Source organism: Oryza sativa, chromosome 12, assembly GCF_034140825.1.
Source record: "Oryza sativa Japonica Group chromosome 12, ASM3414082v1".
Taxonomy (NCBI): Eukaryota; Viridiplantae; Streptophyta; class Magnoliopsida; order Poales; family Poaceae; genus Oryza; species Oryza sativa.
The window spans coordinates 23626195-23640427 of NC_089046.1; the positions used below are offsets into that span (position 1 = coordinate 23626195).

General features: G+C 38.7%; 3 protein-coding genes across 3 annotated transcripts; 1 reads left to right on the plus strand and 2 right to left on the minus strand.

Moving 5' to 3' along the window:
- Positions 1-2009: 2009 nt before the first annotated feature.
- LOC4352510 (small COPII coat GTPase SAR1A) lies at positions 2010-6414 on the minus strand. The gene is made up of 3 exons (XM_015762712.3): positions 6161-6414; positions 4206-4337; positions 2010-2575 (listed from the first exon to the last, which is right to left on the minus strand). The coding sequence occupies exons 1-3, from the start codon at positions 6287-6289 to the stop codon at positions 2255-2257; spliced, it is 582 nt and encodes a 193-aa protein (XP_015618198.1). The 5' UTR covers positions 6290-6414; the 3' UTR covers positions 2010-2254.
- A 2949-nt stretch (positions 6415-9363) lies between these two features.
- Positions 9364-10796, plus strand: LOC4352511 (DNA-directed RNA polymerases II, IV and V subunit 9B). The gene is made up of 4 exons (NM_001423563.1): positions 9364-9657; positions 9760-9835; positions 10200-10358; positions 10457-10796. Exons 1-4 carry the CDS (start codon positions 9629-9631, stop codon positions 10535-10537), a joined length of 345 nt encoding a protein of 114 aa, NP_001410492.1. The 5' UTR covers positions 9364-9628; the 3' UTR covers positions 10538-10796.
- Positions 10797-11093: 297 nt separating this feature from the next.
- On the minus strand, positions 11094-13804 carry LOC4352512 (RNA pseudouridine synthase 1-like). Its single transcript, NM_001423564.1, has 2 exons — positions 13439-13804; positions 11094-12375 (listed from the first exon to the last, which is right to left on the minus strand). Exons 1-2 carry the CDS (start codon positions 13791-13793, stop codon positions 11693-11695), a joined length of 1038 nt encoding a protein of 345 aa, NP_001410493.1. The 5' UTR covers positions 13794-13804; the 3' UTR covers positions 11094-11692.
- Between the last annotated feature and the right edge of the window lie 429 nt (positions 13805-14233).

Sequence of the window (14233 nt, forward strand, 5' to 3'; positions counted from 1 at the left end):
CGAGGAAAACGACCGAGTAAAGCTAGGCCCGGCCCAAAAAGTTCCAGGTTCAAAACAAGGCTTGGGCCCTTTTTTGGCAAAATCACATAAATTTTTGTAACCATGCAATTTGCTATGTGATTCATTCTCGTCTTTATCTCTGGCAAACTCCATGGGCCTCCGAGTGGTTAGGTTTCAAGGTTAGACAAGGGGGCATCGGTGTGGGGAAGGTAGAAAGTATTCCCCAGCTTAAAAGGGATGGCTATAGCAGCGGTGGGATCCGAATCAGATGCAGTAGTAGTATGGACTGCAACTTAAGCAGTTGTAACAGCTACATTGGATCTAAATCTAACGGTAAGGATTAGATTGGTTACTGTAGCAAAGTACTATGCCATAAAGTACTATTCATGGGTACTGTAGGACGAACACTGTAGCAACCATTGATCCCAAAAATGAATGGCTGAAAATGCATGCGGTCGTAAGGTGCAGCCGCAGTTATGACTGCACCTAATCTCAATCCGTTGCCATGACCACTAGCCCACCTCCGCGGATTGAGATCAGGTGCAGTCGTAACTACAACTGCACCTTACGACCGTGGCAACAAGCGGTGATGGCACCACCTTAGCCATGAGAGAGGAGAGCGGTAGGTCAGTGTTGACGGTGGAAAGGCTCCTTATTGAAGTGGTTAGAGGCCGTGAATCCTAGAGGTGGGAGTTACCGAAAACTAAGCAGTATGAGTAATCGAAGCAATATAGTAGAAGAAAGTTTTTTTTTAGAAAATATATACTTGGAGAAGTATTTTGAAAATATGAGCATGAGCTTTCATCATGTGTTTCAAGGGGACAAGAATGGGTTAATTTGATCAGTACCACTGCAACTTTACAGATTTAGAAAAATATCATTACTATTATTCACGGTATCAGCTGGGTGCCATTGAAATTTTGCCAAATTAGAACTGCGCCATCGCCGTCACGTTTTCCATCACTTCCATCTTCTTTCTTCTTCTACCCGTCAAGGGGTCGGCTACAAGGAGGCTGGCCGGTGACCTCCAGCAAAGCAAACAAGGCTAGCGACATCAAAGCCCAGGAAATAGGAGAGGTCGACGACAGAGAGGGACGACATGGTGAGGGCAGCATCGGGATGGCGGAGCAGCAAGCCATGAGGGCCGCAGCCAGCGCCTGTGAAGGACATGGAGGCGGAGCAGCAAGCGACGCCGGCGGCGGCCACCATCACCTCCCCGTCCGCTTCTCCCTCCACAGATGAGGAGGTGGAGATGGTGGCAACACCTGGATTTGGCCTCCCCAAAGCTCGCACGAGGAGGAGTTGAAGATGGTGGCGGCGCTAGCCAGGGAGCACGCGCGCCTAGATCCAGCCTCCTCGTAACTCACGCGAGGAGGTGATTAGGTGAAGTGGCGGCAGGAGCATGCTGGGGTGGTAGGGGCAGCAGCAAGCGTGGTGGCATTTCACCGAGGAGCAGTAAGCACGGCCGACCAACGGGGAGGAGAATAAGACAAGGAAGGAAGAGAGGAGAAGAAAAGAAGATAAAAAACGTGACAGCGATGGTACAGTTTTAATTTTGTAAAATTTCAATGGCACCCAGCTAATATCGTGAATAGTACTGATATTTTTCTAAATCGGCATATTTGCAACTGGCAATGGCATGGATCAAATTAACCTAAAAAGAAAAGGTATACTTGGAAAAAGAACCAATATCCATGTCTCAGAGCCAGGGTTTCCCAAACCGCCGGGGCCGGGGTTACCACGCCCCGGCGGTAAGCACGGTTACCGCGCGGTAACCGCGACAAAACCGTGCAAAATTTATCAAAAATTCAAATTATTTTTTAAATTTATTTGAATTTAAGGAGGTTACCGCGGTATTTATATTACCGTACCCCCGCGGTAAGCCCGGTAACCACGGTAACCGCGCGGTTACCGGCGGTAAGTCGAACTCTGCTCGGAGCTCCCCACCACCGCCAATTTTGCTCCAATTTCAGGATGATTCCTCTGACGAGGATATATCAAATCAATGCTTTTAAAAAGATGTTTCTATATCTTTAAAAGTCACACTTTTTAATTAACTGAAGAAAAATCTAGCACAAATCCCAGTCTTTCGCTGCTTCCACCACATATGTACCGGAAGAACCATGAACCACCATGACCAGATTGCTAGCTATAGCTCTAGCTCCCTCCTAAAATCATCTCTGTGGTAAGGTGAAACAGGAGTATGAACTATGAAGACTACCTCAACATTTTTCCAGCAAAAACTAACAACACCCTACTTGATGTACTGTGACACCCACTTGAACCCATCCCCATAGCCCATCTTGCGGACGATGCTGCACATGAACACCTCCAGGGGGCGAACGTTGGACTCGCCGAGGCTCACCCTGCCCTTGCCGGTGGTGAAGTTGCTCAGCCCCATGTGGTAGCGGAGCTCCTCCTCCGACGCGGCGTAGGGGATGTCGATCTTGTTGCCCAGGATCAGGAAGGGGACGGTGGCCAGGGAGTCGTCCGAGAGGAGGGCGTCGAGCTCCTTCTTCGACTCGGAGAACCTCTCCTTGTCGTAGGCATCCACGAGGTAGACCACCGCGTCGACCTGATCATAGGAAGGTTGGAAGATGAATTAGAAGGATGTAGAAGGCAGGATAGTTACTGGTGCACCAGCATACATGATCGCGATACATCAAGTAGTAATAACAAAGGCATAAGCAAAGAAATAGATCAACTAGAAAACATTTGAAGATCCCCGCAGGAAAAAAAAAACTAGAAAACATTTGAAGATATCTCCAAGTCTCCAACCAATTTCATTTTCTATGAGACTTATAGAACTGAATTGAAGTCTATATGAACCAAGCGAAGTACCAAACCTACCAATTCTTGTTACTATAGCAGAACTATTATACTCCATGTATGACAACAAAGGTAATACTACTTACTATATCTGAAATTCACGAATCTGGATAGGGACATAATTGGTACTCCCTCCGTCCCATAAAAAACCAATTTTTGGCTACGAATCTGGACGTAGCCAGAAGTTGATCTTTTATGGGATGGAGGGAGTAAGTAGTAAGTACTTTCACTTAACAGCTGTTTCAAACCAACAGTAACATCTTATGCCCTGTTCAGATAAAAAACATACGTAGTATTTCTTACTCAATGTATTCCTAACTGTGACCTTCATAACAAAGTTTTCTACCATGAGTATGACCGTTGAGCTGATATGATGTGTATGAAATTATTTGAAGTTTTTAATATGAACACTCTGTAACTCTCCATCTTGGAACCTAATTATTCCTTCAGAGTTCAGCCCCTTTGCTAGCACAAGTGAAAAAAAAAAGAAAAAAAAAAACTAAACTTTACCCTCTTACACCAAACTCGTAAGTCCTAACACTTCCTGGCCTAGGAACATTAATCCCTGAGACTAAATATTTTCACCAAAATGATCCTACTGCAACATTCTAGTACAAATGCCTTCTACATCATAGTCTCTTGATACAGCATATTATTCTAACCTTCTATCATATATGAATGAGGAATATCGACCACTTGACCCCCTAAGCCAAAGCCACTATCTCATAGAACAGTAGTACAGCATCATGCTGTTTGGGGATAAAAAGAATATATGATGGATGGAGTAAAATGCTAGCCACAAGCCGATGTACCAGAAAACAGAAGAACGCTAGCATGCAAAACATGATGGTGGACAGACAACTACCAAAGCATATGTTTGCCATTCTACATCAGTCGCTAAATTACCAAATTACACATACATCACTTGTGTTATATTATGAATCTTCATAGCTACAATTACCAAATTGCACATACATCACTTGTGTTATATTATGAATCTTCATAGCTACACCGAGGTGGACAGCATATGGGAGTAGGCTACTTGCATTTTTATGCGCTATAACCCCACTAACTCAGTTGATGAAAATTCAGCAATAAGCATCAGGTGTGACATGTCAAAGGAAAAGGTAGACGCACATACTCTAGTGTTTCACTGCCAAATACTATCCACTGATAATGATATCTACTACACCTTTTCGTCCTAGCAAAAGCACACACTAATTTCCATATTTCATAAATTGCTATACGAGTACTAGATAATGACATATATCTCCAGAAATCAAACCCACATGAGATGAAACATTAAGCAAGTAGATCATAAGTTGACTTACTCATTTGCAGAAATAAAAATATAAAATTAAAAAGGAAGCTGAGACCTTAGCATAGTAGTCTTTCCACACACGGCGAGCAATTTGATGGCCTCCTAAATCAAACGCCTTGAACTTGATCTTCCCAATGCTCAGCTCTTCAGAAGTCGGATACTGCGTAGGTTGATGCTGCACCAATCTCTGCCAGAAGGAACACAAATCCCAATTACCAACTTATTCAGTAAACAGAAGCAAATAATCATAATAATTTTCATATGATTTCCTTGCATCGCTTCAATATATTCAGTTTCCCGATAGGATCACTTGGTTATAAAAAAAAACGTTTCAAATTTTGATATGGATATCTGTTCAAAATTACTAAGGTTACAATCAATTTAAAATTCTCCAGACTGGCATCTACACCAGATTCTAAACTGCAAGCCTCAGGCTTCGCAGCATGGAATCCTGTTGTGCACACATAACTGAAAGAGGCAAAGTTTATGCGGTAGCTATATGGAACTTGACCAGATCTTGCAAGAAATCTAGTGCGGCTCAGCTACCAAAATAAAGCCTGGAAGGTTTCTATATCCGCACCAATGGAAACCAAACTATCTGGAAAGTTAGATCACTAACTCCAAAATATAGGTTAAATGGAGGTACAAACTAAGCCTCCATCTAATAATCTCTCTTTTTTTCATAGCATAGTATAGAATCCCAAGAGGGGATTATTATTATTATTATTATTATTATTATTATTATTATTATTATTATTATTATTATTATTATTATTATTATTATTATTATTATTATTATTATTATTATTATTATTATTATTATTATTATTATTATTATTATTATTATTATTATTATTATTATTATTATTATTATTATTATTATTATTATTATTATTATTATTATTATTATTATTATTATTATTATTATTATTATTATTATTATTATTATTATTATTATTATTATTATTATTATTATTATTATTATTATTATTATTATTATTATTATTATTATTATTATTATTATTATTATTATTATTATTATTATTATTATTATTATTATTATTATTATTATTATTATTATTATTATTATTATTATTATTATTATTATTATTATTATTATTATTATTATTATTATTATTATTATTATTATTATTATTATTATTATTATTATTATTATTATTATTATTATTATTATTATTATTATTATTATTATTATTATTATTATTATTATTATTATTATTATTATTATTATTATTATTATTATTATTATTATTATTATTATTATTATTATTATTATTATTATTATTATTATTATTATTATTATTATTATTATTATTATTATTATTATTATTATTATTATTATTATTATTATTATTATTATTATTATTATTATTATTATTATTATTATTATTATTATTATTATTATTATTATTATTATTATTATTATTATTATTATTATTATTATTATTATTATTATTATTATTATTATTATTATTATTATTATTATTATTATTATTATTATTATTATTATTATTATTATTATTATTATTTAGATGATACATGGAAAATTCACAATTCTTGAACCTCGAAATGAAGAATTGCCAGCATAAAGACTTCCAATTATGATGGCAATCCAAAAACGCACTGCAATTGGAATTGTTCGATTTCCTAAAAAAATACATGGATGTATCCCCCATCCCGATCCACAAACTCGTCGCAATTCCTATCCACCAAAATCCATTTCGAATCAGAAACATCCATCAAAATTCTCATACATCAGCAAACCTATCGATCCCAAAAAAACCCAACTTATTTTTTTTCCGCATAAAAGAGTGAAACCCAAAAAAAAAAAAAATCCCGACCCAACTCAGTATAATCAATCCTTCTCTCAAACAAAAAAAAAACACTCAGCATAATCCAACCCAATCGAAACCGCATCAGATCACCTAACAACCAACAGATGAATCGACTGCTCAATTAAAACAAAAGGAAAGAAACTTCGTGGCGAACCTCGTCCTTGAGCATGTGGAGGAGCGTGGTCTTGCCGGCGTTGTCGAGGCCGAGGAAGAGGATCTTGGCCTCCTTCTGCCACAGCCCCAGCGACGCCAGCACCCCGTAGAACCAGTCCACCAGGAACATCTCCGCCCGCCGCCGCCGCCGGTGGCCTCTCTGTCGCCGGAGGAGAGGAAGAAGAAGGGTCTTAGCGGATCTTGATGCGGACCCGTTAACGAGCGAATGGGGTGTGGCGTGGTGACGTGGCGGGCGATCTCTCTCCGCCTCCGCGCCCGCGGGTTGAAATACGGTGGAGGCCAGAGGATGACACGTGGGCCCGGGTTTGGGTGTGGGGCCAGGTTGTCAGACGTGGGTAGGTGGGAGACTGGGAGTTGGGTTGTTTTGGAGCAATACCGCGGGTTGGAACGTTCACATTAGAAGCTTGATGATGATGATTCAGATCTGTGTAAATGTTTTACTACTATGATGTAAAATGGTGTGAATTGCTAAAATTGTGTTCCATTTTGGACGACTTTTGTACGGTTCGTTTTGTTTTGAGAATTTTTTTTCACGGTTCGTTTACGGGTTTAAAGTGCGTGTATTTAGTATTAACTTCGTTAACTCTAGATATATGTGGATAAGTATGAAATAGAAGTTGTTTTCTGCCTGTTCAGCTACATTAGCGAGTTACTCCCTCCGTCCCATAAAAAATGATCTAGCATTGGATGTGACATATTTTGGTACTATAAATCTGGATATATGGATGTCCAGATTAGTATATTAGGATGTGTTATATTCGGTATTAGATTGGTTTTTTATGGGACGGATGGAGTATATTTTAATAACTTTAATGTAATGAAAATGCATATCACCCGATACAATTAAACATAAATTTGTCAAAAAAATTAAACATAAACACTTCGGTAACCAAAATTCCATATTAATTTTAACACTTGGTTGGGTGAATTCATCACTATTGTTTTCTTCCCAGCTTCTACGAAGAAGCATTCGATTTTCCTAGCCACGCAGGACCGTCGTCAAAAAGCATGCTCTGAATAATTTTCGCTACGCTGACTAAACAGAATCAGCTACAGTGTCTGGATGTAGACCAACAGCACCATGTTTGACTGATAGGAGGAAAAAACGAAACTACGTATTCGCAAATGAAAATTAATTTATGAGTAAGACTTTTATATACATATTTTCAACAATATAAAAGTAAAATCTGAAAAATAAACTATGATAAAAAAATTTCAAAATCAACTTTAAATTTAAGATTAAAAATTTAAATTTTAGCTTATAAGTTTAAGCACAAGAGAAAATATGAGGCCGCAATTTGATCAGTGTTGGGATCAAATGTAAACCACGAGGAAACTGACACGTGATACGCTGTCAACCTTCCATTAGCAACTCGGAAAGTTTGAAAATCAAAGCTCTCTCAAGTACAGTATGAGAACAGCCCTAGCTTGCCTTCGTACGGAGGAAGAAGAGAGTACTCTCTCTGTTTTTCTTTAATATATGATTTCATTGTTTTTTAAGATAGTTTGACTATTTATTTTATTCAAAATTTGTGTAATTATTATTTATTTTATTGTGATTTTGATTTGTTGTTATAGATGTTTTAAACATGACTTATATGATTTATATTTTATATATTTAATTTTTTTAAAAAAATAAATAATTATGTTAAAAAAAGTTAACGATGTCTTGTATTAAAAAGGTGTGCTTGGCTACTACCTGTACGGCATAGGCTCCTAAATTTTATTTTCCAAAAACGTCATATCGAATCTTTAAACACATGTGTGGAGCATTAAATATAAATAAAAAATCTAATTGCACAGTTTGCATGAAAATCACGAGATGAATCTTTTGAGCCTGATTAGTCCATGATTAGCCATTAAGTGCTACAGTAACCTGCATTGCTAATGATGAATTATTTAGACTTAATAAATTCGTCTTGCGGTTTCCAGGCGAGTTATGAAATTAGTTTTTTTATTCGTGTCCGAAAACCCCTTCGACATCCGGTCAAACGTCCGATGTGACACCCCAAAATTTTAACCCATAGCATACTTTTCTTCCAAGCCTTCTAGGCTCTTCCATTTCGTCAGCCTGCCTGTCTCTCTTGGACAGCCTGGAAATCGCAGAAGCTTCTCTTTTCACTTGCTGGAGATTGGTTGCAAAGTTGCTTGTTTATTATTTGGATTTTGACAAGGAAAATGTTAGGCATTCCTTTGGAACGCAGAAACCTTATTGACCTTGATTTTCCTTCAAAATGTCTACGACCAAAACGAGGCCTGATCAAGTGGAATTCATGCCTCATCTCAGTTCTCGGTATAACTTCATAGTTACAAGATGTTTGTGTATGTGGTTGTGGGGTTCAATGCAAAAGTTTATGTGGTTATGCAGTAATTCAGGCTTGTAAATATCAGAATTTTTTTTCTAAAAAGAAAACAAATCATATGTGATTCAAGACTACAAACAAGTAAACAATAACCTGACCATTTGACAAAGTCGCCAAACAGCAATCTATGTAAGACCGATCTGACAAGATATCTGAAAATGTGACGGAGGAGGATCGATGCAACGCGTTGAAAGATCTTTATTTTGTTCAGAGATCTTCTATTTGTTGAAAGATCAACACGTTGGATGGTTGGAATGTCTTGCACCAAAGATTGTACAGGTTTAAAACACATCAGCAAAAACTATTGGCATTCAGTACTGTAGCAGGGAATGGGCTGAATAGTATCTCTGTTTCAGGTCAAATATATAGTTATTTACCAATCTTTGAAATACACACACACACACACTTGTACATAAGGTCTACTTTGAAGATAGTTTACATGGTAAGATTTTCATACTTATACTCAAGTACTCGTAACACGCCAAAAGCCAAAGCTGAATGAAAAGAATATGATGAAAAACTCGTAAATTAAGTTCAAATTTCAAAATTCGCCATGATTTATAAGTCGAAGCTAAAACAAGCAGCCTCGTAGAGACTCAAACTAAACGAATTTATTTGATAAGATTTGAGAAATAAGGTTGGTCAAACAAATCTCTCTCTCTCTCTCTCTCTCTCTCTCTCTCTCATGTCCCCACAGGCAGGCAGACAGCATCAAAGAGCAGCAGAAGCAAACAAGCCAATGAAGCCACCACAGCTTGGCAACTTGCATCAGAAAAGAATTATATTCATTTATTCTCCCTTCTCGGCTTTTCTCCAGGATGTGTTTTTCAATGTCCATGCTATTGGTGGCTAGCTACTCCTTGACCTTCTCACTAGTATAGCCATTAGTAAAACATCCCTTCTTCTTCTTCTTCACTAGCTTCTCACTCACTCACCTCCTCCATATTCCCCTTTCTTGCAAAGGAGAAAGGAACAAGAATAGGATTCAGCTCAGGTCAGCTCCATCACTGCAGAGAATATAAAGATCTGAAAGAGGCAAGCAGACAAGGTCAGGTCAGGTCAGGTCAGAGGAGAAGCTAGCAGCCATGAGTACCATGAAATTTTGCCGCGAATGGTGAGCTGATTCGTGATGCGTGTGCATATTTGATTGATAGTTTGTTTCCTTGTTTGGGTGAAGAGGTTTTGGTGATTGATTTGGTCTTGTTTTTGTTGGCAGCAACAACATACTGTATCCCAAGGAGGATAGGGACCAGAAGATTCTGCTCTATGCCTGCAGGAACTGTGACCACCAGGTTCTTTCTTGTTCATCTCCTCTCTCTCTTCCCAGCAAGATTTCTCTAGTTAGATCTCTACAACAATATTAGAAGATGAGAAATACCATAGATAAGCTAGAAGAGCTAAAGAGTGTGAGCAATTCAATCTGAAGCTTTAGGAGTAGAGTGCTATTTTTGTACTGAAAGACAATTGGACTGAAGCTTTGAGATTGATTTGGATGAAGATAAGCTATATTTGGAAGTAGAGATGAGGTTCATTTAATGAAAAAGATTATGAAAAGAATCTTGCTTTACACCCATTTTGTTAGGTGATTATTGTAGAACAAAATTTTGTCTTTGTTCTAATGCCATGGCAAAATGCAATGCTGAAAAATTCTCACAGGAGGTTGCAGACAACAACTGCGTCTACCGGAATGTGGTGCACCACAGCGCCGGAGAGTTCACCCAAGTGCTCCAGGATGTCGCCGGCGATCCGACTCTCCCTCGCACCAAGGCGGTCCGGTGCGCGGTCTGTGGCCACGGCGAGGCCGTGTTCTTCCAGGTCAGTTGAAGTTGCAAACAATCGCAGTTAAATATAATTCAGAAGTCAAGTGTGAAATTATGAACAAAACCTGATCATGGCTTCATATTGTTCTGCAGGCCACTGCCAGAGGGGAGGAAGGGATGACCCTGTTCTTCGTCTGCTGCAACCCGAGCTGCGGTCACAGATGGAGAGAATGAGATCAATTTGTAGTCAACCAAGTGAAGAAAGTCATTGATGCAAATGATCAGAGAGACATATGATTTTGATTTCATCCAAGAGACATTCCATAGAAGCATAGACTGATTGTATGTTTAAATTTTTAAAAACACATTCAGGCATCGGTATTTTGTGTAACTTCTGAAGGAAAAGGATCAAGACTACTAGGATAAAACATTCTGTGGTCTATTCCTTCCTTATAAACAAAGGATGGGATGAGGACAGTTTTCTTGGTGATTCAATTCTGCAGTAATTTCCGTAGACAATCTTGACAGGAACCATGTTCTGAATTTTCATCAGCTCAAGCAAACGATGAGCAACATTTTTTTTTTTTTTTGAAAACTTGGATATCATATGGCCATTAAAACTGGCTGCATATTTCGTTGTAAGCAATAACTGCTACTGGATGAAAATTATGCAGATCGTCAACCACAATAGTCTTGCTCAGGTGCAGAACTGCATTTAAGCAGCCAAAGTAAATGAAACATTCAATTTTAAGAATACTGAAGAGCACCTTTAGATCTGGGATCCTGAAATTACGGATGTTTGAACATCTCTTGAAGACATTTGTGTATATAATGTTCAATGGTAGAGTAGTACACAATGCATGCTTGGCTATATTTTCAACATCGGAACGATGCTATTACAACAATCTGAATCTCCTATGCTACAAAAGGCATTTCATGGTTACAGTTTCAGCACTCTAAACTCTCAACCCAAAATTGTGTTACAACAATCATATAACTAGGTTGTGTTTAGTTCAGCGCAAAGTTTGAATTTTGGTTGAAATTGAAGATGATGTGACTGAAAAGTTGTGTGTGTATGACATGTTGATGTAATAGAAAAGGACTGAAGTTTGGATCCAAACTTTGGATCTAAACACAGCCCTAGTTGAAGACTGGTAGTTTTTTTTTTCTTTCACAAAGTACTGATATCCACGAACAACGACCAAGAAGGCACTGTTTTGCTGGAGGAGATTGTTATATGACAACTGGGCACTGACCAATACTTCTCCCCGAAGATAGCTCCAAGAGTTGCTTTCGACAGTTTAGGGATGTGCTCTTGGTTAAAAAATAAAAAATCAGCATCAATTGGGAGGCAATGCATCCACAAGTTCATAATAACGTTGAAAGAACTTATGCCATCGTCGAAATAAATTCATTCGCCCATGAAGGGAGAGGTGACCGGAAGGTGACTGGCAATCCAGTGACTGGGTGTACAAATGACAAGCTCTCAGCATGCAATGCATGGCCATCATAATCCACACCATTCCACTCAATAACTCCGCTGTACTTCACATCACCTCTGATAGGGAACCCAAGATACTGACAGTGCAGACGAATCTGATGTGTTCGTCCACTCTGAGGATAGGCTCTAACCAAAATTATGCTGTTCTTCTCATCACCATCTGAAGTCAGGTCAGCTGCCTTCTCTTGTACGGTAATAGACTCTGTTTCATCAACTTCAAAATTAGATGGTTCTCTAAACTGTCCCTTGCCATTGATTCCCAGAACTTCAAATCGTGTACTCATGTCGCGTACAACGGAACCCCCTGGTAGTGATCGTCCAACATCAGACATAGCGTACACACGCCAAGCACCATGTTTTGATCGACCATGGCCAGAGCATATCTTAATCTTCTCCCATGCTGGTGGGTAACCTATGCAAAGAGCTAGATATGTTTTCTTAACTTTGTGCTCTGTAAACGCCTTCACTAGCTTCCCAGCAACCTTATTGCATTTGGTAATAACCATGAGCCCACTGGTATCACGGTCTAGCCTGTTGGCGAGGTGAAGGTTAGGTTTAGTTGCTTCATCCCCTGTAAATCATAAAAGATTTACCTTTAGTTACAAATAGCAAAGCGTAATACTAGGAACTCAAAAGAAATACTTGAGCCAGGACATTAAAGTAGGAATTGAAACAAATGCTTGAGCTAAGGCACTAAATTGTGAAGATCAAGATGAAAAAAAAGGGTACATCAATGTATTATCTCTGCTGTTAAAGTGCCCTAGCCTGTGGATACAGTGATGGTCAAAATTCAAAAGCTACCAGACAGAAAAAAAAAGAATGCTACCAGAAAGAATTATGCTGACTGGTGGGAATTCATTGGATAATTTCGCCAAATTGTGGAGTTCAGATGCCCAAAATGCCATGCAGTGTGATTTCAATTTCAGGCAATAATACTAGAATACACAACTGAGAACAAATTCCCTTGTGAGAACAAGTTGATACAGCACCACAGTATGACCCCGTTTATTACGATCTATACTGAGAAGAGAAATGGTCAGCTTGATTTCTATGACCAACACTTTCTGTTCCCTCCCTCTACACATGTATACAGAGCTCATATTTAGCCTCCTATATTCCAAAATACAACGATTTGGGACAACAACTACTCGACGAGAATCAACAACGGCACTCACAGAAAACCAATTCAAGGTGATGCCAGCAATATCCAATGTGTATAATGAACCAAACACTAACAATCACTAGACGATTGCGAGCAATAATAGTATAATGTTACAACTTTGGAGGTAAAACTTGCATACTCCATCAAACAACTAATTGTACATCGCCATCCTCCAAAGTCCAGACTAACTCCAGCCTCCAGGATTTTCTCTCACAGTTGAAACAAGAGTATATGTTTATGCGTTTCCTCTAGATGAATTTGAGCAACAACCTTTCGGCGTCGCTAATTGCTATCATTAAATACCTCTCAAGTCTCAACGTAACACTAGGAGATACTAATAACACAGTAATCACGAATCATTAATCAATTATTATCATAAACAAGTAATGAAATCACTAGCCACGAATTCATCAGCACCTCATTTGCATAATCTCGCAGAGCTCAACGAAGTATATAAGACATTTTGGATTACCTAATGTGGCAGCGGAGCAAGGGAGAGCGGAGAGGAGGGCGTCGCAGTAGACTCCCGCGGGCTTGTCGACGACGGCGAGCCACTCGTCCTCGAACACGACGGGCGCGGAGGAGTAGGCGGCGGAGCGCGCCGAGGCCGTCATGGCGCGCCGGAGCTCCACGTCCTTGGACGCCGCCGGGTAGGGAGGGGAGACCGGGACCGGGTACTCCCCGGTTGCCGCCGACATCGCGAGCGATAGGTCTCCTCCTGCAGCGGCGGCGACGAGGCGGCGCGCCGGTGGCAGCGGCGGCGGCGGCGGCGTGGTCAGTGCGGCGGCGAAGCGGGGCGAGTGGAGGAGGAGGGGTAGTCTCGTCATTTGCCACTCCCAAGGAAGAAAATAAAGTCGAGTTTAGCCCCTAAACTATATGCGATTTTCTTGTTGGGTTTAAACTTTTTTTAATAAGGGGGTTTACAAGACTAAATATCGTAAAACTACATATTTACTAATAATAAAATTATCACAAAACTTCAAATTTTAGGATTTAAATTCTTAGCACTAATATTATATTTGAGTTACATATATTCAAGTTTTTTGGATTAAATTGATAATTAATCTATAGTTTTCTAATAGTTTTGTTATAAAATCTGTAGTTTTGCGATATTTCATATTAAAATTGTAGTTCTATAGTAAATTTAGTATTGAATCTATAGTTGTTAAATATGTGGGGCCTGTTCACTTTGATGCAATTTTCAACCATATCAATTTTTTTAGTAAAATTAAAAAAATGTATATGTTTAGTTTGTTGCTAAATTTAG

Coding starts and splice junctions, on each gene's coding strand:
- LOC4352510 (XM_015762712.3), bottom strand. CDS start 6,289: ATGTTCCTGGTGGACTGGTTCTACGGGGTGCTGGCGTCGCTGGGGCTG. Junction 4,338..6,160: donor TCCACATGCTCAAGGACGAG/GTTCGCCACGAA, acceptor TCCTTCTGGCAG/AGATTGGTGCAGCATCAACC. Junction 2,576..4,205: donor GGAAAGACTACTATGCTAAG/GTCTCAGCTTCC, acceptor TCCTATGATCAG/GTCGACGCGGTGGTCTACCT.
- LOC4352511 (NM_001423563.1), top strand. CDS start 9,629: ATGAGTACCATGAAATTTTGCCGCGAATG. Junction 9,658..9,759: donor ATGAAATTTTGCCGCGAATG/GTGAGCTGATTC, acceptor TTTTGTTGGCAG/CAACAACATACTGTATCCCA. Junction 9,836..10,199: donor GCAGGAACTGTGACCACCAG/GTTCTTTCTTGT, acceptor AAATTCTCACAG/GAGGTTGCAGACAACAACTG.
- LOC4352512 (NM_001423564.1), bottom strand. CDS start 13,793: ATGACGAGACTACCCCTCCTCCTCCACTCGCCCCGCTTCGCCGCCGCA. Junction 12,376..13,438: donor TTGCTCCGCTGCCACATTAG/GTAATCCAAAAT, acceptor TATGATTTACAG/GGGATGAAGCAACTAAACCT.